At 41.6% G+C, this 27,517-nt stretch overlaps 2 protein-coding genes across 6 annotated transcripts; one reads left to right on the top strand and one right to left on the bottom strand.

The window, feature by feature from the left end:
* Positions 1–757: 757 nt before the first annotated feature.
* On the bottom strand, positions 758–19,460 carry LOC148883965 (macoilin-1). Of its 5 annotated transcripts, none has more exons than XM_089022282.1 (12): positions 19,322–19,460; positions 16,482–16,728; positions 14,595–14,736; positions 13,069–13,195; positions 12,854–12,977; positions 12,573–12,748; positions 10,400–10,856; positions 8,559–8,717; positions 8,326–8,496; positions 6,731–6,860; positions 6,453–6,627; positions 758–4,293 (listed from the first exon to the last, which is right to left on the bottom strand). In XM_089022282.1, the coding sequence occupies exons 2-12, from the start codon at positions 16,556–16,558 to the stop codon at positions 4,103–4,105; spliced, it is 1,929 nt and encodes a 642-aa protein (XP_088878408.1). In that variant the 5' UTR covers positions 16,559–16,728; positions 19,322–19,460; the 3' UTR covers positions 758–4,102. The 5 variants fall into 5 exon arrangements, with proteins under 5 accessions (XP_088878408.1, XP_088878409.1, XP_088878410.1 ...); XM_089022283.1 differs by having other exon boundaries at positions 16,525–16,728; XM_089022284.1 differs by lacking the exons at positions 16,482–16,728; positions 19,322–19,460 and adding an exon at positions 18,291–18,652.
* On the top strand, positions 18,801–23,451 carry LOC148883964 (cysteine-rich venom protein-like). Its single transcript, XM_089022286.1, is given in 8 exon segments — positions 18,801–19,024; positions 19,202–19,302; positions 19,362–19,452; positions 19,578–19,720; positions 20,232–20,326; positions 21,192–21,231; positions 21,233–21,275; positions 23,258–23,451. Coding segments are annotated over 8 exon segments (741 nt in total). The 5' UTR covers positions 18,801–18,924; the 3' UTR covers positions 23,386–23,451.
* The last annotated feature ends 4,066 nt before the right edge of the window (positions 23,452–27,517 follow it).

Genomic DNA, 27,517 nt, shown 5'->3' with positions numbered 1-27,517 from the left:
TTTGTGACATCACAACAGGATACTCCTTCTCAAACTGCCTTGCTCCAGAATCAAAACAACGGCTTCAGAGAGTTCAGATTCGGAAAAAGCTGCTCATCCGATTATGAATATGATTCAAATAGTCCTGAAGAGGAAAGCATAAATGTTTGCAATCGATTAAAGACGTCCTTCCGTATCATTTCGAGCCGTCTGGACTACAATGTAGCGTCCAGAAAATGCACAAGATGCCGCACAAGCTCCGTTGGAAATAGGCTGATTTGTCCGCTGGGAATTTGTGTAAGTTTACACCGTCTTTATGCGTTATTTATGTAGTTTTCCTTCTAATTTCGCGATCAACACAGTCTTTTCAGGTGAAAAAAAGTACCCAAAATGCATTGTGTGTCACTTTGTCGGTCAGGGGCATTCCCTCCGTGACGTCACTTAGGGCATCGTCGTCAACTCGAAAACAAGACTTAATGAATATTCAGCGCGAGTCTTAAAACGTAAAATATAGCTACATCCGGTGGAATCTTTGCAAAATGTGCTGAGTAGAAGTCATTTGAAGTGATTTTACAAATTATAGACGCAACTTGTCCGAAGGTGTCAGTTGTCTTTTGAATTGAATAACTTTATTAAGTTTACTAAATTTATATTCCCCATTAATATTTCAAAAATAGTTTGAAAAGGGGGTGGGCATAATCTATTTGTTTTGTCAATTCATTAACAACCGTGATTCAAAACAGAGTGCATGAGCCACTATTGAAATGATGCACGCAAATGAGACAAAAATCAATCATTTATACAAAAAAAAAACTATTGAATTCTTCATTCTCTCCTTATATAAGAAAGGGTAGCCCTTGTACAAGTTCTGTATTATATTCTTGGATGTACTTAAACGTCACAATTGTGCTCCGATACACTTTCATGCTGACAAAACACGTAGAAATTGACAAGAGTTGTAACAATCATAAAAGTAACGCCAGGCTAAAAAATAGGTTTGATATAAAACACCTTAGAAACACGCTATAAATAAAAAGCAACCCCCCCCCCCCACACACACACACACCCTAAATATTGGCGACATCACAGCTCTCTGGAATGTCACCCGCCTGTTGGATCAAATCTCCATTCTGTACAATTACGTGTATGAGTAGAAAAAGAAAAAGCAGAACTACAAAAACAGTACATAGCACTTCAGTTCAAACACGGCACTCGTTCACATTAACTTGCGTGTCTTTCTTCCCTGCGGGGAGAAAAAAAAAATACATTTATAGGCACGGTAATTCAGTTCGTGGGACCACCTTTAGTCAGCGGACTTCAAACTGGGATGAGGCCTCAATCCAAACCCATTTGTGTCATTCAAATAGTAGTCGTCACTTCAATACATTGACAAAAACACACCGTTGCATACTAATTGTCTTTAAAAAGGTAGAATATCATAGTCAAAAATGTGTTTTATTCTTTATTTTAGGCTATATAAACTTGCTTGTCTAGATAGTGTCTCCCAAATGTCACTATACCCTTTCTTTTTTTCCCCTCATTTTGTTTCAGGTATGAGCCATTAGAATTTCATAATCTCGCCTTTGCAATTTTGACATAGAAATGACGGAGTAAAATTACTACATGGCAGGATTTTTTTTTCAATCCCTAGCTGCACTGAAATTGGCAGTTTAAGAAGCTTTATTGCTCCAGAGCAATGTAAACAAAATTTGGACCACGTGATTTCCAGTGGTCAGCAGTGACGTGCGGTGAGGTTCATGGCTGGTGAGGCACTGACGTCATCGATGACGTCATCGCTCGTCTCTACTTCAACGGTAAATGTGAAAATTCAGCGATTTTGAAAAAAAATCCTAAAACGGTGAAGTTAAATGGACAAGAACTTTAAAGTACAAATCACTAAATACATCTAACTGTTTAATTTATGTTTTCATTTGATATTTCCATGACAGCTTTCCATGATGACAGGTGAGGCACTGCCTCACCTGCCTCCACTGACTGCACGTCACTGGTGGTCAGTATGTAAAATAATAACATCTTTGAGTTCGAGCATTGCGATTTGCATCAACTGCATATAACGAAGGTGAATTGGATGTTGACCAGGGGTTAATACAGCGTTCATTCAAAAATTATGTTGATTCTGACAACATTCAAATCCATTGGAGATATAAAACAAAAAGTCCAGCTAACCACAAAATAAATACACATTCATTTAAACGCAGCCTCCTGATTTTAAATATACAATTTTGTTAAAAGTCACCACGTTTCAGCTTGGACATTTTTTTTTTGTGTAAATTACTGCTTTTAAAATGCTAAATATTAAATATATTTTTTACATTCATTTACATGCCACGAATTAGTAAATTGTCACTGTACAGAAAATGCATCTCCAAAACGCGATTATTTATGCCCCCCCCCCCCCTTTTTTATGTAAACAAGTGATACATGTTTTAAATTTACGACATTATTAATCAACCATGCCACTCCACCAAAAAAAGTAAACAAATGACCATATTGTTAAAATATACTGAACAGTTGCGTCCCTAATCAAAGCGGAACCTTTGTCAGTGCACAGTTCCTGGTACGCCAATTACGCAGAAGGACAAGTCAACATGGAGTACTGTATTCGGACGAAAGTTTTTTGAGGTAATGAGTTAAAGAAGAAAGATGGACATGTTGAATTGTTGTTTGACCCCTTTCAAAGCAATACTGTTAGGGGGTGTGGGGGGGCTACAATGACAATAACTTTCGATACAAATTTATTTTCTGTTTACTGTTTTGCATTGAAATAAAATTAAATGTGTTTTGCAATAGAAATTCGTTTCTTTTTGTCCATCAACATCTATCATTTTACATTTTTGAAACAAGTTATGTACGATTCAAACAAAATTGACTATGTTAATCCAGACCCATATGATTTAGGAATTAACTACTAAAGATAAGTATGTTCTAAAGATAAAAGAAGAGAGTAATGTTTATAACGCAGGATTAAAAGTTTATGTAGTCCTAAAACTCGATATTCAGTGTGTCCTGCAATTTGAGTAAAAATGACAAAACCCCTGGCACTAAACTGGACACATATTTGCATATCATCTGGCAGTGAATGAGTTAATCAAGTATAAATAATTACAAAATCTCTAATTAGTATTTTTTTTTTCAATGAAGTTTTTTTAATTATGTAGCTTTAGCCTTAAAAATTGCACAAAATGGCGACTGAACTTAAATGACATCTGGCCACTATCAATTCATGAATCACAGCCCCCGCTTTGCTCAACGGAAAGGTCGGTGCTGTTGGACAGTCTGCGGCTGTATGAATGCATGGCTAGAGGAGCCTGCGCTGAGAAGAAAGGAGCGTCAATGCGTATGTGGAACTGTCGCGGCTTGGAATTGAAGCGGATTTACGTGGAACAGGAGGTGTGACTCAATCTCTTTTTGTTATGCTACAGCTTCATGTTTGCTTTCAATATTTAGCTTGTAGCAGACGTACGCATTTAACCATGAAATACACTGATCCACTGGTGAAAAAGACGCCTATATCCTCTCCTCTTTCATCTAGAACTGCTTCATTCAACAAAGATGTGCTTAAGATTGAATGACTTTTGTGTGGTGTCACATTATTTGTTATTTAGTTTTTTGGGGGGGGTCTTTGACTTCAAGATGGCGCCTCGGTAGTGGCTGCCTTTACAGCAGGTCCTGTATTTTGTTTTTTGTACTTCTTCCTTTCCTTTCCTCCCATAACTTTGATGCTGTTAATTGTAAACGTGTCCACTGCGAGACTAATAAAGGCTAATCCAATCCAATCTCATGTGTTTTGTGCTTGCATTTTCCATAGAGTGACTGCTCAAAAAAAGCGAATGCCTGAATCGAATTCCAAGTATGAATAACATGAGTTGACTCACATGTATGCACCGAATTAAATGGCTCGCTCCGGGTACCACTGTTTCGGAATCGCACCGTTGACTTCAGTGGAGCGGGATGTCACTTTAGCACCGGCAGCGCAGTCCCAAGGCATGTTGTCGTGCGATGTGAGGGTGGGGGGGGCTCGCTTGGTGCCCGCTTCACACTGGAAGCAAAAAAACATGGGCGACGGCGTACACTGTCTCCTCACGCGGATGTGGGCGATGGTCTACTTCTTCAGACATTGGTACATGAGGGCGCGTGGGTTGAGCATGTAGCGTTCCGAGCCGAGCAGCTTGGTGAGGTATTGAGGCACAGGGGGTCGTGGGGCCACGTAGGACACGGCGGGGCTCACCGCCATCACCTCGGCGATCTTCTGTTTCATGGCGGTGATTTCCTTGTCTTGTCTCAGCAGCTTATCTGGAAGACAAACAAAACCGAGAACCAAACGTACGATCATTTATTTATCTCATCGTGGCCAAATCGTCCAAATGTTACAATTTACAGTTTACATTGCATTCGTGTTGACTACACACATTGATGAAAACGACAAAAGAGCACTGTTTAAAACCGTAAAAATCATTCAGAATTGCATTGACCAGCGCGGTGCTTTGTGGGTAATCCGCGGCTCACATTCAGAAGATCTGTGTTCAAATCTCCATGCGAACATCTTCTGATGGAGTCTGCATGTTTTTTTTTGTGTTTTTTTTTTAAATCGGACTTTTGTAAAGGCAGTACAGTAATCTCAAATTGCATAATAATAATAATAATAATAATAATAATAATAATAATAATAATAATAATCCATTTCATTTCAAAACTCTCAAGGTGACTTTACAGCCACAGGATATGTTTTGGGCAGGTGAGCAGTGGCAGCCACAAGCCTCAACAATGGTCCAGTTCACGAGTTTCTCAAATAAGGATGTACGCCATTAACTCATTCACTGCCATTCCCAAATTTATTCAGCAATCAAAAATCGTGATCTGGAGCGCCATTCCTGAATTTGATTTTTCTTTCTTGATAAAGCGCCGGTCAGACCTCTGGCAATGTTTTACGAGGGGGCGGCATTTCCCTTTTGTACACCCACCCCCATTTCAAGCTCAAATAACTCCAGATCCATATAACTTGGGAATCAACTATGTTTTTCGATGAAAGAAGAGAGTCTGATCGAGATTAGACAGAATAAGAAGTTATCATATTAAAAAGTCTCATGCTGTTATATGCTTAGTCAACATGTGTGACTCGAATACACAATTGAAGCACAAACAACCTGGGGTCAATCAGGTCAACAGACACAGCTTGTTAAACTGTCATCTTCATCTAGGAGAGCTGGCCTTGGACAGAATTTAGGACTTGGGAAACTACTTATCACAGTTCATGGAAAAGACAATGTTTTATTGCTTACAGCTGTTGGGGCTCAGAATGTTCCAGGTGCGTGGGCTTCTAATCACCAAAACAATGTTGTACTAATGTATCACTTAAAGGACAACCGACATCTCCGGACAAGTTATGTCCATAATTTGTAAAATGGCTTCAAATGACTTCTACTGAGCGTATTTTACAAAGATTCCACCGCATATAGCTATATTTTACATTTTAAGACTCGCGCTGAATATTCCGGAAGTCTTGTTTTTGAGTTGGTGACGAGTCCTCACGTTACGTCACTGAAGGAATGCCCCTCATCGAAAAAAGGACACATTGTAGCAGACCTTCCATCACGTCAATGCATTTTGCCGTACTTGTTTGGTCTGAAAACTTCGTGTTGCACCAAAAAGAGGCAGAAGAGGGCGAAAAAGCTCCGTGTAAGGAATTAATCAGCCTGTGGAAACGGGCTGATTTTCCATTTTCTGCCTTTTTTTCTGGGATGCTACATTGCAGTCCAGATGCCTCAAAATGACATGGAAGGACTTATTTAATTGATTGCAAACATGTATTCTTTCCTCTTCAGAACTATTTGAATCATATTCATAACTGGATGAGTAACAAGAAAGCATATTCTCCAAATCTGAAGCCATTGTTTTAATTCTCAAGCAAGGCAAGACGTCTTGGGGTGACACCACAAACAATGGGGCGGGACCTTCTGAAACTGGCCACTTCCGGGTTCATTTTTTTTTTGCATATTTTGAAAACTTTAAGTCATTTTGCATTTGACTAAAAATATCATACTGCGTGTTTTGGGTATTTTAGATGCTATGAAACGTTTTTCTGATGTCAGTTAGGAAACAAAAAAAGTGATATCGGTTGCCCTTTAAATTTGTATATACTCTCGATAAATAGCTTGGCAGAGGGCTGCAGAATTCAGGCGTCTGTCATGAATGGCTGCGTCTCCTGCCGGCAGTAAAGACAATCTTTCTGGTTCCGAGCCTTCGTCCACTGTGTCCGATTGAACATCTTTGACAGAGTCTAAGGTTTTTTATGCTGAATAAATGTTTATGTGGTCCTAAATGCAATATTCTGTGGGTCCTGCAATTTTGAGGGAAAATGCAGGCACAGGAGTGGACACATTTTCGCACATCGTTTGGCAGTGAATGAGTTAAAAAAATGGATCAAAATCCCAGAATAAGAAACAATTTCGAACCTTGAGCGATCTCCAGTTGCCTGCGAGCATCCCCGAGCGCTGAGAACAAATCCAGCTTGATGCGCGTCTCAGCGCTCAGGTTGTACTCCAGATGCTGAGCCTTATCCTGAAGTGCCGAAAGGGTGGACAGCAACATGTCCGTGTCCTTTTCCACAGCGCGGTATTTCCCCAAAGCCTAAAAATGTTCACATTCTAAATTATAAAAACGTCTAACGGTAATTATAAACATGTAAAGGGGTTGAACCTCAAAATAATAAAAAGCGATGATAGCCGAGTACCTCCACATCACTCTGTAGATCGAGCACACGACTCTCTTTGACTTGATACTGGAGCTGCAGTTGTTTGTACTCCAACTCCAGATCTTTAACTCTTTTCCTTAACATTTGGCTTTCGTTGTTTTCTTCCCTGCTGTAAGACAAAGATTGACCAGTGAGGGGACTCATTTACATCTCATGTCAGAAGTACAAGATGTATTACAATACAATTTATATTGATTTATATAGCGCTTTGACAACAGCTGAATCTGTAACCAAGCGCTTACCATGGACAACTATCATATACAGGAAATAAGGCTAAGTTATCCGGTTACTGTAAAGTGACCTTGAGAGTTTTTATAGGCGCTTATAAAAGAAATGTATTATTGTTATTATTATCAGTTAGCTAGCTTTCTATCTAATTGAGTAACTTCCGGGTTGAGTGGCTGCCGTTTCTCACCCACTGCAAAACTTATCCTGTGACAGTAAAGTGACCTTGAGAGTTTTGAAAGGTGATTATAAATGAAATGTATTATTATTATTAGCTATCTATTAGCCAGCTAGCTAGCTTTCTATCTATTTGAGTTTCTTCCGGGTTGAGTGAATACTGGCGCGTGTGGCTGCCACTGCTCACCCACTGCAAAATTTATCCTGTGACTGTAAAGTGACCTTGACAGTTTTGAAAGGCGCTTATAAAAGAAATGTATTATTAGTATTATCTAGCTTTCTATCTAATTGAGTAATGTCCGGGTTGAGTGAATACTGGCACGTGTAGCTGCCACTGCTCACCCACTGCAAAATTTATCCTGTGACTGTAAAGTGACCTTGAGAGTTTTGAAAGGCGCTTATAAAAGAAATGTATTATTATTATTAGCTAGCTTTCTATCTAATTGAGTAATGTCCGGGTTGAGTGAATGCTTGCGCGTGTAGCTGCCACTGCTCACCCACTGCAAAATTTATCCTGTGACAGTAAAGTGACCTTGAGAGTTTTGAAAGGTGATTATAAATGAAATGTATTATTATTATTAGCTATCTATTAGCCAGCTAGCTAGCTTTCTATCTATTTGAGTTTCTTCCGGGTTGAGTGAATACTGGCGCGTGTGGCTGCCACATCTCACCCACTGCAAAATGTATCCTGTGACTGTAAAGTGACCTTGAGAGCATTCACTTAACCCGGATGTAACTCAAATAGAATAGGAAGACAAATAGATAGAAAGCTAGCTGGATAGATAGCTAATAATAATAATAATACAGGATGGTAACTGGGACCAAACAGTATTGTCACGATTTGCAAGGTGGTGGTGGTGCAACCCAAAAAAGCAGGCAGGAGGGAGGACCCGGGTGTATTTGCCAAATTGTAGAAAATAAAGTCGGCAGGAACAAAATCTCATAAAAACAAAGGCATCAGAACAGAAAGGTCCAAAGTAGCAAACAAAACCAGGACTAAAGCGTGACAAGGCAAAACAAACCTGACAGGGTAAAACAAACAATAACCTGACATTGAATGGTCGTGCCGGGAGTCTTCTTTTCAATCAAGTTCAAGACGTTTTGTGCTATTAATGCCTATACCATTAATTTGAGGCATTAATAAATAAATATACAGCCATGGTGTTTCGAACCTGGCAGGGAGTGTCCGGGTCGCTCCGGCTGCCTCGTCGGGTCTGTGCGCCAGAATCTCGGCCACCTGCCTCTCCAGCGAGAGTCTCGCCTCCGTCTCCGCCCGGGCTTTCTTTTCCAATATGGCACTGGTCTGCTTGTCCCGTTGCTTGGTTTTGCTCAAGCATATGATCCTACAGCGGAAACAATGAGGTCATGATAGAAAAAAAAAGAAATATGAAATGAGTTCACTCACTTGCTCTGTAGCAGCATGTTGGACTGTCTCAGCAAAGCCATTTCGGGCCTGAGGCTCCTCTCGCTGTTGGTCAGGTTGCAGATGTGACTCCTCAGCTCCTGCTCGCCATGTCGGCTAACCTGCAGCTCAGCCCTCAGCTTCCTCAGCTCCTGCTCCAACCTGAGCAAGGACGGCGAGCCGATTGATAATAGGACAAACCGATTCAAGCAATGTTATATAGTGATACCTCGGCTTACGAACTTAATTGGTTCAGACAGACAAAAGTGAAAAATATGCATCCCAAAAAATAATTTCCCATAGGAAACCATTAAAATGAGAATAATCTGTTCCCAGGTCTCTATAAAACAAATTTCTACTTTCTAATTTTCTCAGCCTTAAAGTACAACGGCACAATTTTTTGTTTCCTAACTGACATCGGAAAAACATTTTATAGCATCTAAAATACCCAAAACACATAGGCTGATATTTTTAGTCAAATGCAAAACACCAATAAAAATGAGTTAAAGTGTACCAAAACTATTTCAAAATGACCTCGGGATGGCGAGTTTCAGAATGTCCCGCCCCCTTGTTCGTGTGTCACCCCAAGACGTCTTGCCTTGCTGGAGAATCAAAACAATGGCTTCAGATTCGGAGAAGATGCTTTTTTGTTACTCATCCAGTTGTGAATATGATTCAAATAGTTCTGAAGAGGAAAGCATAAATGTTTATAATCGATTAAAGAAGTCCTTCCATGTCTTTTTGAGGCGTCTGGACTCCAATCTAGCATCCGAGAAAATGCACAAGATGGCGCCCAAGCTCCCTTGGAAATGGGCTGATTTGTCTACTGGGAATTTGTGTCAATTAGTATCAAATAGTAGTCTTGGTGCAACACACAACGACCAAACAAAGTACCCAAAATGCATTGTGTGTCGCTTTCTCGGTCAGGGGTGTTCCTGACGTGACGTCACGTCAGGAATCGTCACCAACTCGAAAACAAGACTTCCTGAATATTCAGCGCGAGTCTTAAAACGTAAAATATAGCTATATGTGGTGGTATCTTTGTAAAAAATGCTCAGTAGAAGTCATTTGAAGTGATTTTACAAATAATGAACACAACTTTTCCGGAGGCGTCAGTTATCCTTTAAAACTACACAAAATATACCTTATTTTATGTATAATAATTGTGCTGTGGTATTAAAATTAAAGAAATATACTGCACTGTATAATAAAGTCGTTTTATTTACCTTTGTGATGGTCGTTGATGGCTTGATGGAATGGATGGCTTTTTGCATAAAGTGTCTCAAGGACCTCTGGGTTGTATCTTGGAAGTTGTGATATTGCAACAGCAACAGATGCAAGCAGACATACTAGAAACATCATTAATAGCTGGTTCCCTTGCTTGTATGTTCTCTTCAAATTGAACTGATGGCGAGTGCGGGTTATTTGCGGAGCCTGATTGATGGGAATTTTAACCTTGCAGTCTACACGCTGCCTTTTAACTATTAATGTTGAAATGAGTCCAAATTTCACTGTTTTCTATCCATTTTGTCACTCTCTCTCTGTCGTCTGCCTGTCTCTTTAATGTTTAAACCACCTACCCTTACTGCTTCTTGACCAATCATATAGCTTTAACTGACGACTGGGGTATAGAGCACCAAAACAAGCCGGCTGCCATTTTCTTTTAGGAGAACGGGGTCGTTCGCGAACGACACATCACTCATTGTGGCAGCTCTGTGTGTGTATCCCGAAAAATAGTTCGTATGTCAAGGTAAAAAATTTCATAAATTTAACGTTCGTAAACCGAAAAGTTTGTAAGCCAAGGGGTTCGTAAACCGAGGTATCACTGTACTTTGGTATCGCACCTGCTCAGCTGCTCAGCGTGTTGATTCTGAGCCACTGTCGCACTTTTGTCCGCGCCGTCCCGGATCGGGCTGACCGTTTTCCCGCCAGATCGTTGTTTCTTCTCAATCCTGCCGGCAGTTGGCGACGGCGTGGCCACGTTCGCTCGCCGGATTCTCGGGGATGAGTTTTTCATGGCACGTGTGGCTTTGCCGGTCTGTTCCTCCTGAGGTAGTTTTTCTGGGGTTGTGGAGGATTCCCGTCCCGGTGACCCATTGCTGGGCTCGCCGGAGGTGCTTTTGGACAACAATGGCTTCCGGTTGGATTCAACAGAGCGGACTTCATGTGTGGCCTTTTCGGACGTTCGCTCCTCACTGCGGATCTGGAGGCAGTCTATTGTGTGGGACTCGTCTTGAGGGAGAACAGCACCGTTCTGATACTGGTATTGACTGGACTCTGATTTTGACTTCCATTTGGAGGCTAGAAAAAAACAAACCAAAGTCATGTTTATTTTCATGTATATTTTTTCACTTTCCAGTGTATAAGGTGCATTACGTCATCTTTGCCAACCATGCTATGTTTTTAAGGTTCAATAAAAAATAAATATTATGATTATTATTGTTATTATATGCCACAAAACAGAGTTGTTACCTCAAAAATGTGTTCAGAAAAACGCTCTAAAACAAACAAACAAATGCGCTCTTGGCATTGATTACCTCACAGCTATCAAAGTCAAGGTCCGGGAGCCAAATCTGGACCGCCACATGATTTTATTCGGTCCGCAAAAGCAAATCAAACTTGTGAAATTCCATGTTTGCAAAAGTCCAAATTAAAATTTCAAATTGTCCTTTGTAAACCACAATAACAGTCATTATTTTTTACTTCAAATTTGAAAACTACTGTATTTGTCCGTGTATAAGATGCACCAGAGTATAAGGCGAACCCCCAATGAATGGTGTATTTTCAAACTTTTTCCATATACATGTAACATCAGACCGAGTTCCGTTCCGAGCAAACGGTCGTAAATCGCAAATCGAAATCCATTCAAAATGTTGAATCAAGAATCGGAGGGTGAATTACTCTCAAACTCCCCCCTCTGGTGCCATCACACGGTCGATTGCTGTGCAAGAGTGAGATGCTGGCTGGCTGGCAAAAATTGACGTACACGTTGCTGGCCTGCTAGCGCGTGGAATTAAAATTGTAAAGGTCTGAGGGCGTGGTTGTAAGTATGGGTGGTCGTAAGTCGAGCCGGTCATAAGGCGGATATTACCTGTATATATGAATGAAAACAGTTTTCTAAATACAGTAAAGTCTCGTTATATCGATATTCAAGGGAGTCCGAAAAAATATCGATATAACCGGGACTATCGATATATCCAACCCTGTTTGCATGTAATTTTCTCCGTGCGTGCATAGAAATAGTATCGATATAACCGGGACTATCGATATATCCGATATCGATATAACGAGACTTTACTGTATAATACATGTGTGTAAATATTTATCTGTAAAAATCCACACAAACAGCTATTTATTATTGATAGCTGATATTGATTATGTTGTGGGTGATTTTTACCTGTATGTAAAAATCCACACAAAACAGTCAAATAATAGGTAACATCAGCAGCTATCTAGCTAGGTCGCTTTTAGCTTCTAGATAGCTATCTATTAGCTATCTATTAATGATAGCTGACGTTAATTTTGTTGTGGGTCATTTTTACGTGTATGTAAAAATCCACACAAAACAGTCAAATAATAGGTATCATCAGCAGCTATCTAGCTAGCTTTTAGCTATCTGGCTAGCTAGCTATTAGCTATCTATTATTGATAGCTGACATTGATTATGTTGTGGGTCATTTCTACCTGTATGTAAAAATCCACACAGAGCAGTCAAATAATAGGGAACATCGGCAGCTATCGAGCTATCTAGCTTTTAGCTATCTTGCTAGCTAGTTAGATATCTATTCGCTATTCAAATAAATAGAGAGCTTGCTGGGTACATAATAGATAGTTAATAGCTAGCCAGCTGACTGGCCAGATAGCTAATAGATAGCTAGCTGGCTAGCTTTCTATCTATTTGAGTTATTCTGCGTTTGAGTGATCATCTTTTGAAGAAAATCAAGGCTTTTGGGTACGCCTTATACACCGTGAAATATGGTATTTTTCATTCCGCTTATGTCCTTTGTTGTGACTTACGGCCATTTTCGGCCACCATCTTTGGGTAAAGAGACAAGCCCGGCGGGAGCGAGTGCTGAAGCAGGTGCATGTGGAAGTCGTTGTCGCTCTGCACCGCTTTCTGGATGCGCAGTTTGAAAATGTTGGTGAAGTAGCAGGTGGCGTCAAAGCCCAGATAGACGACCGGATATCCGATGCTGAATCATGGACATACAAAGCGAGGCAAACAAAAATGAGGTTTATTTCGAAAAGAAAAAAAATCATGTATTTTTTTAGATCGGTTTATGGTAAATTCAACCTACCAGTGAGCAGCAAAAAGATGAGAAAGATTGGCATGCGATGTTTTTAGGTCTTTGAGTCGAAGAGAAGCCTCCGTGTATACAAGAAGGATCCACAAAGACAAAGTGGAGATGCAGATCCCCTTTTCTGTGGAGATGAGGCAAAAAAAAAAATCAATATATTTTTTTAGATGTCATTCCAGCGTACAACATTTTAAAAAAATGGCCGACATGCTCACCTGTGTGCCAAATATAATTTAATACGACGTAGGTGCTGGCCGCAAAGAAGAGCCAGTGCAGAGGAACAAAAATCAAACAAAAGATGTCAAGTGTGAAGGCGGCGCAAACAAAAACAACGCAAATAACCTGCAAGAACACAAATGTTATTGTTAATAATGTGAATTTGATCCACGTTACACATTAAGCACACTTGGCATTGGTGTTGTTTCAAATGCACACAAAAAATAACTAATTCACTGCCATTCACAAATTTATTCGGGAATTGAAAATATGACGTAGAGCGGCATTCCCGAATTTGTTCAGGTTTTATTTGTCCATGCTTAGGTGCCGATAAAGCGCTGGCCATGGCCTCTGGCAATGTGTTTTCTTTTCCACAAGGGAGAGCATTTCCCTTTTTTGCATGTTAGCGCTTTGTTCCAGCTTCAGCTGTTGTTAAAGCGCTATATAAACCAATATGTATGTGTTGCATTGTATTTTGGACAGAATCAGAATCAGAAAACCTTTATTCGTCCCACAATGGGTAAATTTGCAGTCCACAGCAGCAATTTGAAATATATACAAACCAATATGTATGTGGTGCATTGCATTTTGGACAGCTGCCCCCATTTCAAGTTCAGATAACTCCAGACCCATAAAATTTATGAAGTAACTATTTTTTCTCATGAAAGAAGAGAGTCAAATGTTTTTTACGCTAAATTGAATGTTTATGTAGTCCTAAAACTCAATATTCTATACTGCTGCCCCCATTTCAAGCTCAGATTACTCCAGATCCATATATCTTCGGAATTAACTATTTTTTCTCATGAAAGGAGAGAGTCTAAGGTTTTCTCATCTCATCTCATTTTCCGTACCGCTTATTCCTCATTAGGGTCGCGGGGGATGCTGGAGCCTATCTCAGCTGTCTTCGGGCACGAGGCGGGGGACACCCTGGATTGGTTGCCAGCCAATCGCAGGGCACACAAAGACATACAACAGTCACTCTCACACTCACACCTAGGGACAATTTGGAGTGGTCAATCTGCCTGCCATGCATGTTTTTTTTTTTTTTTGAGTGTGGGAGGAAACCGGAGGACCCGGAGAAAACCCACGCGGGTCCGGGGAGAACATGCAAACTCCACACAGGGAGGCCAGACCGGGACGCGAACCGGTGACCTCTGCACTGTGAAGCCGGTGTGCTAACCACTTTTTATGCTAACTTGAATGTTTATGTAGTCCTAAAACGCCATATTCTATACTGCCGCCCCCTTTTCATGCTCAGATAACTCTAGATCCATATAATTTAGGAATTAACATTTTTTTCTGATGAAAGAAGAGAATCCAAGGTTTCTTATGCTGCATTGAATGCTTATGTATTCGTGAAACTTAATATTCTGTGGGTGTTGCAATTTGAGTGACAATGACAAAAACCCTGGCACTGGATTGGACACATTTTTGCACATCATCTGGCAGCAAATGAGTTAAAAATTTGGCATCTGGCAGTGAATAAGTTAATAATTCCATGACAAAATAGATTGTGCAACCTCACCAGTCCGTGGCAGTGGAAGGTTGTGTACACGCTCCCAAAAAAGAGCCAGCACGGCCACAAGTATTCAAGACGAAATTCCAGAAGAAAATCCGCCAGCAGCACCAACGTCCAAATGGCCATAAACTTTAGGAACGTGTACGCGCTGAAAAGATATAAATAAATACATCAACGGTTGAAAAAAAAAAGGAACAATCAATCACTTTATTGTATCTGAGCCATCACAAATGCCCGTCATAGCAGCCAAAAGACAAAAATACGTTTAACGCCGCGGATATTTGCTGTATCGTCAACGTGTCGACATCCTTGAAATTAAACCCACTTGACCAACAATAACCGTCTCGGTTTTGTTTTATGAGAAGCGCCACAAAGGCCAGAAGAGGAGTCGCGGTTTGCTCCCTTTGTTCTGCTCACTCATAGGCTGCTGTTGCCACATTCGCCTTTCTTTGTTTGGTAACCATGGCGATATTTCATCTGGAGGAGAGTGAGAACGGGAGGGAGAGACCCATAGCATCTCCCCGCATGCACTTTCGGTGCTAATTGTTTTCAAGCGGCACGGTTTCATTTTATTATTTATATATATTAAAAATCATTAGCGAGGACTTGCAAGGTCATACAAATAGGTGAATGCAAAAATAAATACTTACATAAAAATTCAGGAGAAGAAGTTGCTAGCACGTTCTCCCTATAAAAATGCTTTGAATTTAACTAACTAAAATACTACAAATTAACCTATAAAGTATTAACAGCAAGCAGTTTGTGGAACCATTAGCCATTTTTTGGTCGAGTTGAGGGTAGTAGTTGTTCCACAAAAGGAAACACATTGCACTTAATTTGGATATGGATAAACCTAGCTTGATGCATATTACGCGCAGAGCATGTGCACGCATCGAGCGCAGAGCGCCAACACGTATGTGGATCTGCCGCGGCTCAGAATTGAAGTGGATTTACATAGGGCAAGAAATGTGAGATAATCGCTTTTCGTCAATGGATGTGTGGCGTCACACGTGTGTATGATTTTGCCCAATCTCTCTGTCCCGCGACAGCTCCTTTTATACCATTTTCAAGCGTGTGCTATGCGTCAGGGTGAGACGCACATCAAGGAGATCAAGGAATTGAAATACATGATTAGATGCTACAGCTTTGTGTTTGCTTTCAACATTTAGCTTGTAGCAAAAGTGCACATTTCACCATGACGTCCCTGATCTACTGGTGAAAAGGACGCTTTGATCCTCCCCCTCTTTCATCTAAAACTGTTTCATACAACAAAGAGGGTGTAGTAAGTGCTGAAGATTGAACAACTGTCTTTGTGTTGTCCTATTTTTTGTTCTTTTGACTTCAAGATAGCGCCGTGAGAGTGCCTGCCTTTACAGCAGCTCCTGTATTTTGTTTTTCTACTTCTTCCTTTCCTCTTACTTTCATAACTTTGCTGCTGCGAAATGTAAAATTCTCCACTGCGAGACTAATAAACGCTAATCCAATGCAATCCAATTACATCTATCAATGGTCATTTTATATTTTTACAATAGGCTAGCACCTTGTTTTACCCAACTAAGTGACATTCCGAGTAAAGTAACGCAATTTGGAAGATAAAAAAAGACTGCTGGAGTGTCAAAATCAAATGGAAGAAAACGAGTAGCAAGAGGAAAGCGGTCGGTTGGTTACTTAATGCAGTTTTCTTAGCAATTCTGTGAGTCAGTCCGTGCAAACAATGAGGTGCCACGCACGCACCCACGCACGCCTAACAAAAACAACAACAACGCAAGTGTGACGGTGACGTGATGCATGCTGACAGGTGAGTGGAGTGCCACCGGCATGCACACAAAGACGCAGACAGGCAGCAGCAGCAGCACAACAAAAGCAACCCACAGGCTGGCTCGGCTTGTCTACCTTTCAGACAGCCGCTCGCTTATTTTCAATTTCTTCATCTTACTGAGCCTGCTCGCGTCCACGTAGCGTTTCTTCATGGTATCTTCTTCTTTCTCCCTCTCCCCCGTCGCCCTTTGTCTTCCACCGCGACGGAAGAGGAAGAAGAAGAAGAGGGGAAGGGCCCGCTTGCTGCGCGATGAAGAGGATGTGCACGCCAACCTGTGATGATGATGATGACGGTGTGGATGGCGATGCTGGCTGGTGATGTCTGGAAACAAAAATAGGGTACCAGTAGAGCGGCTGCGACGCGCATGCGCATTGGACGCCGCACCTCCAAACGCGGAAGACGAACGCATCGTCTTCAAAATAGATGATCGCCGCGTGACGAAATCAAGAAGTTGTGGCGTCACACGCTTGAAAATTGTATAAAAGGAGCTGTCGCGGGACAGAGAGATTGGGCGAACCACGGGGCAGAATCATCTCGGACTCACAGACTCAAAGAGACTTGCAAAGACCCGCACAGGCACGCATGCCGGGCGTCGGACGGACTCCACGCCACGATCAAGCTCTGCGCGTCACCTGCCTGGGGAGATCTGACAACGAACCTACTTACAAATAAAGAGAACCATCAAACTCTTTAAAGTCACTTGAGATTTATTCTTTAGTAAAGGTCCTTTCAGAAAATTCGGGTTAGCCTCATGAAATGTACAACTAATAAATGTCCAAAATTGGATCTCAGAGCACAGCCATTTTATGTTACTGTCCATTGAAAATTCCATCACAGTAATAAAATGCTTTTGTCACGGTATTAAAGATGTTCGAGGTAGTAGCAATTGTTATCTGTAAAAAAAAAAAAAAAGGAAAATCTTCCAATTTTAAAAGGACAGACATTTTTGGAGCAATTCACCAATCAGGCCTGTATGGTACAACGGCCCACCTACAGCTGTCAACACAAAACAGCCAGTTTAATAACCTGAAAATTGTGGGGGATTTATTGTTTTGACAATGGGTGTTCCAACAGTGTGTCGGGCACGGAGTAATCTCTGTCCAGTATCTACGTGGCAACGCCATCGCTTAACGGGGGCTTTTGAGGGTTAGGAAAAGGAATTGGCGCTTCCCTTTACTCATAGAGGGAATGAAGGACATCCTGCTTTTTAGAACAATAGATGAAGGAAGCCCTACCTGCCTCTTTTGGCTCAAGATCCAGGTGGTTTTCAGAGGGGTGGGGGGGGGGGGGTCAGGTGACAATCCAGAACCGGAAATGGACGAGGGAAAAAATAAGGAGGGGTTGCTGAATAACTGCAGGGTAAACTGTGAGCTGTCTATCAATAGGTCTTACCTGCTTTAAAGGAGAAATATGATGTCGATTAGATTCAATTAAATTATCTTATATTTGTCTCACAGTGGAGAAATTTACATTTCACAGCAGGAAAAACAAAATACAAGAGCTGCTGTAAAGGGAGTCACTCTCGCGGCGCCATCTTAAAGTCAAAAACAAACAAACAAAAAACAAGAACAAATAATGTGACACAACACAAAAGACAGTCTCCAATTTTATGCACTTTCTGCACCGTCTTTGTTGCATGAAGCAGTTCTAGATGAAAGAGGAGATAATCAAAGCATCCTTTTCACCAGTGGATCAGGAACGTCATGGTAAAATGTGCATGCCTTCTACAAGCTAAGTTTTGAAAGCAAACATGAAGCTGTAGCATCCGTTGACGAAAAGAAATTGTCTCACGTCTTCTGTCCCACGTAAATCCGTTTCAATTCCAAGCCGCGACACTTCCACCTATGCATCGGCGCTCTGCGCTGACGCTAATTTCTTCTCACCGTGGGCTCCTCAGGCCATGGGTCCATCCAGCCGCAGACTGCCCAACAAGCACAGTCGCCCCAGAGCTGTCCAGTGATGACAGTCAAATGGCACCAACATTCCTCCCAATCAAAAACAGTGCTGGCATATTAGTGCTGCCGAGAAAAGCGCAATCGTTCAGCGTAGTCTCCTTCTTGATGAATGGCGTGGCCAAAAATGCGGAAAAACAATCCACATCCGGTCCACATGATGCACAACAACACAAATTGACAAAAGAAAACACAAAAATAAAAGAAAAGCAAGGCTGTAAAGAGCACTTGCTGACGGCTGCCTACTCGGGTGCCATCTTGGACTTTATTATGGAACATGTATACTGTGCCCACCAGACCCTAGCTTGGGAATTTAGGGGTAGAGCGACCTAAATTCAGGTTGAAGAACCAATTTGAAAGCCAGCGTTTGGTGTATTTTAAGAACCACTGGATTATATCAACAAGAAGCTCTGAAAATCATCAAGGTCATTTCACAGGTGGCAAACGGCAGAGAAACTCCACCAGATGCCCTTGAGTCTATGTGTTTAAGCTCACGTGGTCGCATGAAGTCGCAGATATAAATCCAACGGTGACCCCGCGGAGGGTGTCAGTCCAGGATTTAGCAATGAACGCTTTCCTTTTTACCTTCCTGTGTGCTTTGGGCCTCCGCGCAGCCCTTTGCGTGTCAGCCAGCTTGGAGGAGGAAGTGGACGTCGTGCCGGTAAGTACAACGGATCTCAAAAGTCAACGATGGATTTTGGTGTATTTCATGCTACAACTCTGCCTCTCCCATTTTGAATCGACCTACCTGAAGAAAAGTGAGTGCATTTCTCATTCGGTCACTTTTTTGCTAGGCACCACAGATCATTTCACATGACTTTTGTCAATTTTTTTTGTTTTAGGCACTGTGCTGTCATCACTCTCCGAGCAGAACGAGATCGTGAACAAGCATAACAACCTAAGAAGAAACGTCAAACCTACCGCTAGCAACATGCTGAAAATGGTAAGGAACACACCCATACCTCAATAAAAGCCACCGAATTCAAAGTTGCTCCTCCACAGAGTTGGAATAAAGAAGCTGCGGCCAACGCTCAGAGGTGGGCCAACACTTGCTCCATGAGGCACAGCCCAGATAGCTCCAGGGTGATCAGTAGTAAGTTGCACCGTAGCCAGCATCCACTTATGGCATCCATTTCCCTGCAGGGGAAAAAAGGTGAAAATATGTATTTATTTTGGGCTGTCAAATGCAATCAATTTGGTCTTGTTTGTGTGTCGCAGCTAGCGGCTGCGGCGAGAATTTGTATATGGCCAGCTACAAAAACAGCTGGAGCAATGCCATCCAGTCATGGTACGACGAGGTGAAGGATTGGCGCTATGGGGTGGGCTCGGTCAACGGAGGAGTTGTTGGACATTTCACACAGGTAGAGATGAACACTTTATTAATTACCGTATTTTCCGGTGTATAAGGCGCACCCAAAAGCCTTCATTTTCTTCAAAAGGTGACCCTGCGCCTTATATGCAGGTGCGCCTTATATGTAGAGTTATATTGAGCCACAACAGATCTCGCAACTACTGTCAGCAGCCACTGACTCCATTTCACCCCTTTAGAATAAGTCATGCGTAACCCCGGCCTCTAATGTAGCACCTTATAATGTGGTGTGCCTTATCTTTGGAAGGCTTTTATATATATATTTACATATTATATTTGCAAAACGTTTTTCATTAATTGAAGGTGCGCCTTATTGTCCAGTGCGCCTTATACAGTACATAGAAAAAGTTTGAAAATACACTGTTATTGGGGTGCGCCTTACACTCCTGTGCGCCTTCTGCATCATAAAATACGGTACGGTGAATGGTTTTATCACCATTATACAATTGGTTTGCTTCAATATGTTTATTTTATTTATTTGAAACAATTCTTGACTTTTCCAGATCGTTTGGTACCGCTCCAACCAGATTGGCTGCGCCATGGCCTACTGTCCCAACTCCCGCTACAAATATTTCTACGTCTGCCACTATTGCCCGCCGTACGTGCACAAAACACACCAAAATGCATACATTTGAGTCATCATAACCATAATAACCAAAAATAATAGTTTCCTAATAATAAGGTGTCAAAGTCAAGGCCCGCGGGCCAAATCTATTTTATTCGGCCCGCAGAAAAGAAATTCCATCATGCTTGCTAAAGTGTGAAATAATTCATGTCAGATCATTCATTTTAATCCGTTTTACCTTTACCAATAATTTAGGACGATTATGCGATGGACTCTCTGTCTCACCAACTAACTAGAAAACTAACCAACCACCATCTTTACCAACTACGCTATGTTTTTGTGGTTCAATAAAAACGTATTATTATTATAAATTATTATTACAAGCCACTAAGCAGAGCTGCAACCCCCAAAACGCGTGACGAAAAATGCTCTAAAACAAGCAGAAATCCATTCTTGGCATTGATGAACTCAAGTTGGCAAAGTCAAGGCTCAGGGGCCAGATCTGGCCCGCCACATTATTTGATTCGGCCCGCGAAATCATAATCAAACTTATCAAAGTCTGAGCTCAAATTTCAAATTATCCTTTAGTAAACCACAATAACAGTCATTATTTTTTACTTCCACTTTGAAAACTCAGTATTCATGAATTTGTTGTGCGTTCCATATGTAATATGTGGAGTGGATGAAACATTCTAATGGCTTCTCCAAATTTATAATGGCCCCCGAGAGGAAACCAAAACTACAATGTGGCCCGCTGCAAAACAATGATTTTGACACCCTTGCCTTATAACAACCACAAAATAGTAACACCGGTGTATCATTTACCTGTATGCATGTGTAATTTGGTAGCAGTGAGTATTAATGCAATAAATATTTGATGCTGTGGCCTACATTTCAGAGGAAATTACCAGTTGGCTCGCCCCTACAAATCCGGTTCCTCCCTGTGCTGACTGCCCCAACGCCTGCGAGAACAAACTGTGCAGTAAGTCAAATCATGTGATGCTATTAGCGGGTGTGCTCCTGAAAATAATCCAATTACCGTTGTTCTATCATGGTGAAGACAGAAACTGTCATTTAGCTCCCGTTTTCAGAGCAATATAGCAGCAGGGTGAACATTTAAATGCTATTCCACTAGATGGCAGAAGCTGCAGTTACACTTTACACAGGGGCGGTCATACTTTTTCAGCAGGGGAGCTACTTTTGAAATGACCAAGTCAAATTGATCTACGCATTATATTTACTGCATTGAGAAAATATATTGAGGATTCTTGCAACTTGAGTTGATGTATAACCGCATATGTTGCACAACACAGACAACACACTACATAATTATGTAAATTTTTTTGCCATTACCTGAGTTTACGCTGAAGAATGGAGATGAAGTGTACTGGTGCCCATTTTTAAGGACAAGGGAGATGTGCAGAGTTGTAGTAACTACAGAGGAATAAAGTTGATGAGTCATACAATTAAACTATGGGAAAGAGTAGTTGAAGCTAGACTAAGAGCAGAAGTGAACATTTGTGAGCAGCAGTATGGATTCATGCCAAAAAGAGTACGACAGATGCAGTGTTTGCTTTAAGAATGCTGATAGAGCAGTACAGAGAAGGTCAGAAGGAATTGCATTGTGTCTTTGTAGATCTGGAGAAAGCGTACGACAGGGTGCCCAGAGAAGAGCTGTGGTATTGCATGAGGAAGTCTGGAGTGAAAGAAAAGTATGTCAGAGCGGTGCAAGACATGTATCATGACTGTAAGACAGTTGTGAGGTGTGCTGTTGGTATGACTGAGGAATTCAAGGTGGAGGTGGGCTCTACCAGGGGTCAGCTCTGAGCCCCTTCTTATTTGCTATGGTGATGGACAGGCTGACAGACGATGTTAGACAAGAATCTCCTTGGACCATGATGTTTGCAGATGACATTGTGATCTGTAGCGAGAACAGGGACCAGGTGGCGGAGAAACTAGAGATGTGGAGATATGCCCTGGAAAGGAGAGGAATGAAGATCAGTCGCAGCAAGACAGAATACATGTGTGTGAATGAGAGGGATCCAAGTGCAAGAGTGATGCTACAGGGAGAAGAGATAAAGAAGGTGGAGGATTTTTAGTACTTGGGGTCAACTGTCCAGAGCAATGGTGAGTGTGGAAAAGAGGAGAAGAAGCGTGTCCAGGCAGGCTGGAGAGGCTGGAGAAAAATGTCAGGTGTGATGTGTGATAGAAGGGTTTCAGCTAGGATGAAAGGAAAAGTGTATAAAACAGTAGTGAGACCAGTCATGATGTTTGGACTGGAGATAGTGCCACTGAAGAAAAGACAGGAAGCAGAGCTGGAGGTAGCAGAGCTGAAGATGTTGAGGATTTCTTTGGGAGTGAGCAGGTTGGATAAGATCAGGAATGAGTACATTAGAGGGACAAGTCATATTAGAAGCTTTGCAGAGAAAGTCAGAGAGGCCAGACTGAGATGGTTTGGATGTCCAGAGGAGAGAGAGTGACTATATCGGGAGAAGGAGGCTGAGTCTTGAACTTCCAGGCAGGAGACCGAGAGGAAGACCGAAGAGCAGGTTTATGGATGTTGTCAAAGAGGACATGAAGGTAGCTGGTGTGAGAGAAGAGGATGCACAAAACGGCTTAGATGGAGGACACCGATTCGCTATTGCGACCCCTAAAGGGAAAAGGCCAAAGGAAAAGATCTGATTGGTAGTCCTGTGCATCAATCAAGTAAAGGGATGCCTGATAGGCTGACGTCTAGTTTATTTTGTTCAAAACATCTCAACTTTATTTGTAGAGCATCAGTTCATGACAATGTCACATTACCTTGTCATGCGATCTCCCAATAGTACCTTGGAGATCGACTGGTCGATCGCGATCGACGTATTGATCACCGCTGATCTAGGTTACCTAACCATTTCACACTGTGTGCATCTGTGAGTAAATTCAAATGAAATCAACACCTGGGCGGTGTCTTCCCCACTGCAGACAACCCTTGCCCGTACACTGACAAGTATAGCAACTGTCCTGAACTGAAGAAACAACACGGCTGCAACAACAGCAACGTCGCTTCTTGGTGTCCGGCCTCCTGCAAGTGCTCTTCCCAGATTATCTAGAATAACTCTGATGGAAATGTTGCGTTGAATTAAAAAAAAGGCTTGCAACTTGCTTTGAAAGTCATAGCTGTGCATCTTAATTTGATCACCATTTTAAAGTATCCGACTGTAGGTTAGTACTTTTTATTCCTTGTAAAAAAATAAAATCAGGAAGTTGTCGTTTATAACAATTTAGATTTTTTTAGAAAGGCATTCAAGTTCAACATGCTAATATTTCACTGTAAGAATACTGTATTTTCCGATATATAAGGCGCACCCACAATGAATGATGTATTTTCAAACTTTTTTGATATACAAGGTGCACTGGAGTATAAGGCTCATTTTCAACGAACGAAAAAGGTTTTCCAAATAAAATATCTAAATATATAAAAGTTTTCCAAATACCCACAAAACACACCACATTATAAGACACATTACATTACATTACATTACATTACATTACATTACATTAGATACTACTACTTCTTCTACTGGGGAAACTGGCTGCTGACGGTAGTTGCGAGATTTGTCGTGGCTCAATATTACTTCACATCTAAGGCGCACCTGCGTATAAGGCACATGGTCATCTTTTGAAGAAAATCAAGGCTTTTGGGTGTACCTTATACATCTGAAAATATGCATTAAATGTTTATTCCGGTGTATAAGGAGCATCCCCAATGAATGGTGTATTTTGAAACTTTGATATATAAGGCGCACCGGAGTATTAGGCGCAACCCCAATGAATGGTGTATTTTAAAACTTTTTTGACATATAAGGCACACTGGAGTGTAAGGGCTCTTTACATGAATGAAAAACGTTTTCCAAATATAATATATAAAGAAATTCCAAATATAAGGCACACCACATTATAAAGTGCTAGAGTCTTAATAGTTAGAGTGTCAATATAACTTTACATATAAGGTGCACCTGCATATAAGTTGCTGGGTCATCTTTTGAAGAAAATCAAGGCTTTAGGATGCGCCTTATACACTGGAAAATACGGTAATACCTAAGAGGTATCACGGCTGTTCCACTACTCGTAAAACATGTGGCTCATGACAACCCCTCCTGAGAAGCCTGCGTACAATCGGCGACATTTTTGAAGCTCTTCACTATCCAAATGTCGCAAACAAAGTGCTGAAAGATAAACATATTGTGGAAGTGAATTTCACACCGCCACCGGGCTCCTAGTATGTTTTCATTTTCCTCATGAATCAACCCAAAGACTTCCTCTTGCACGCGCCGCCATTGTGTGGCAATGAACTTCTTTTCCAATGCGATAATACATCGCTATCACCCAAAATAAACATTTGCGGTCCAATTTCTGCTGGAAACATGGAATCCCCCCCCATACGTGTGGTTACATGCCAAAGTTCGAACAAAGTTAAAGTATATTTTCAGATATCTGCACTTCAGTTGATATTTTTATGGCTTTTTACATTTTTATTCTGCGAAAAATAGAAAAATAAGAAGACAGCAATACCCGAATGACTAACTATGGTGAGGACAAAACAGGCTGAGGATAGTTGAAAGACGAGAGGAGCACCTGAAGTGGGCGGAGTCACAAGTGGAGATAAGGGCGCCCAGTCTTTCCTCTGCCCGTGCGTCCAATGATAGCGGACGTCGTCCTGCTTGGCGACGAGCGATAAGGCCCATCGTGCCATCCCGGGAGTCTTATCGCCTTCGACAGGGGGCTACACGACTGTTGGTTGATGTGATGGACTTTGTGGCTTTGGCCTCCATCGTACAACATCTATTTCTCATCTGCGATGAAAAAAAATGACAGGCGATCATTGCAAGGAATTGTGAACATTTATTTGATGAGCGGTTGTCATTTGAGAGCCAAGCGAGAAGATTGTTTTTTTTGGGGGGGAGGCGGGGGTGGCTGCAGGGAAATAAAAGTGAGAAAGAGAAATCAGTTTGAAGCATCAGAATGTCCAGACTGAAGACATGTTCATTTAGTCTGGTTCGTTATCGCTCTCTGGATCAGAAACAGGATGTCCGGTGTGTGTGTTTGGGGCGGGGGGGGGGGGAAGGAGGGTAGAGGACTGTTGTCTCCATTAAAAAATATGAATAAATAAATATAAAAAAAAAACAAAATAAAGGACAAAGCTTAGCATAGCATTATTCGATACTGTTTGAGATAAATGACAAAGCAATTTTTACTTGAAGGCCTTCGAGAAAACTGGCTAGTTTTTGCAGAGTGTGCAAGGATCAATCTGAAAATGCACACAATTGGCGACGCTGGTTAATATTCGACCAAAATATTGTCAAATACTGTCAAGGCCTGAAAGCCTTCTCTGCTAGCCTAAAAATATCTGAATCACGCACTAATGTTAATTATATTTTTATAATTTCAGCTTCCTTTCATTGCTTTTCCCTTGTTGTGCCGCTTCCAGACGTGTGTTTTCATATTTAAAGATTTACCCAATCACATTTCAACCATCATTTGTTACCATTGTCAGAAATCTACCTGGATAACTTTACAATCAGTTCTGCAGGCCCTGGTGCATAAAATAAGTGTCGATGAAACTGTTGCTTTAACCAATCAGATTTCGAGTTGGCAACCCAAGGCCTGCTGGAAGCTGCTGTACACGTCAACATCAACAAAACCGGGATAGATGGAGGACATTGACAAGCCGAAAAGGAAAAGAAGAAGAAATGATAAGCGCATACTGGCCAGAGCTAGCACACTGTAGCGAGCTGCATAAGCACAATTATAGTTGTGTTGATTTATGGGCGGTTCTGTCGACCCATAATGGCTGAAGGAGGAGAAGAAATGAATTTGGTTGGAGATGTACCGTTAAAGCCATTTTCAAGACAGACTTCTCAAGAAAAAAATAGAGATCATTAAGAAAGGTCAGTCACTTATTTCCTGGCTAATGGTACCCTCTAATGGACTTGTAGTAAATCACATCACATTTTTTTCAGTCTGGATTGATTCAGACATGGCACTACTGAAGGCCTAGTGATGAAATCCACATCCCACCACTGTTTCTTACATATTTTTGCGGGGACTCAAGTATGATAACGACAACATTGCTGTCTTGAGTCGGACGTGTGCAGACGTCAACGCTCGAGGAAACGTTCAGTCGCGCTTTTGACGAAAGCGGAACGTGGCGGGCATGGGGTTTCCTTCCTTCACTCGTAGTTCGGCAAGATGCTGGGCAATAACATTCGCCTCTTAGGTTGTCATCACATACTTTGAGGGAAAGGGGTTGAAGGGGTGGGGGGGGAACAAAAGCACGTCACATGCCGGGGCATTTGACGGATCAAGTTCATTGATAAGAAGGAAAAGACCATTATCGTCTCATCGGATGTTTGCATTGAAAAAAGGGGTGACACAGACTTCCCTATATTGTCCTAACAACCGCCCAAGTCGTGGACTCAAAGCGACGTATCGGCTTATACGTGTTCGCATCACGCTATTGTTTTACGAGCAAACACTGAACTCTCCCAGGATGCTTGACTTTAAACGAGTCTGCTTCATGTCAGCTATCAGCAACGTTTTTATTCCCTCCCTCCCCCAACATGCCAATGCTATTCTCATTGGAAATGTACATTTAGACAAACAAATGGTGTGAGGAGGGCCGGGGGTGGCACAGCCAAAAGGATAGGAAATGGTTAAAGTGGGCGGAGGCCAAACAGAATGTACGCATTTCAGTTTAATCAAGATGCACTTTGTTTAAATAGAAAAAAAAACATCTGGATCAGTACATGATACACACTGATGTCTATTCTATGAGGAGTAGTTCCTAAGACCACACCATATGTGATTCAGCATTGCCTTGAGAACAAAATATTTTCTTGGTGACATCTGTTTATAAAGTCGTGTCAGTAAAAAAAAAATGACATTCCATTGCCTTGAAACATGGATGTCACGTGGTCGTGAATGCAGTGTGTCGCAATTCCTGTTGGGATTTTGAATTCGGTCAATGGTGCTTGGATTCACATCCTATTAAGTTTCTTGTGTTTTTTGGCAGTACTTAACTCATTCACTGCCATTCGCAAATTAATTTGGGTATTGAAAAGTATCACGTGGAGCGCCATTCCCAAATTATTTCAGGTGTTGTTTTTTTCGGGCGGTGCGGGGGTGCGGATCAAGCTCCAGTCGATCTTATGTGTGAATTTCAGACCTCTAGGCAATGTTTTT

The sequence above is a fragment of the Hippocampus bargibanti genome, linkage group LG19 (genome assembly GCF_051943395.1).
Source record: "Hippocampus bargibanti isolate YZ-2025 linkage group LG19, ASM5194339v1, whole genome shotgun sequence".
Classification (NCBI taxonomy): Eukaryota; Metazoa; Chordata; class Actinopteri; order Syngnathiformes; family Syngnathidae; genus Hippocampus; species Hippocampus bargibanti.
The sequence above is the reverse complement of the archived record's forward strand: the minus strand, read 5'-3'. Positions and strand labels throughout refer to the sequence as shown.

What these genes read in the sequence shown, in the direction of transcription:
- LOC148883965 (XM_089022280.1), bottom strand. Translation starts at nt 16,816, where the DNA reads ATGCGTTCGTCTTCCGCGTTTGGAGGTGCGGCGTCCAATGCGCATGCG. An exon ending in AACATGCTGCTACAGAGCAA is followed by an intron (nt 8,497 to 8,558) that starts GTGAGTGAACTC and finishes TTTCCGCTGTAG; the next exon opens with GATCATATGCTTGAGCAAAA. An exon ending in ACCCGGACACTCCCTGCCAG is followed by an intron (nt 6,861 to 8,325) that starts GTTCGAAACACC and finishes TTTGTCTTACAG; the next exon opens with CAGGGAAGAAAACAACGAAA.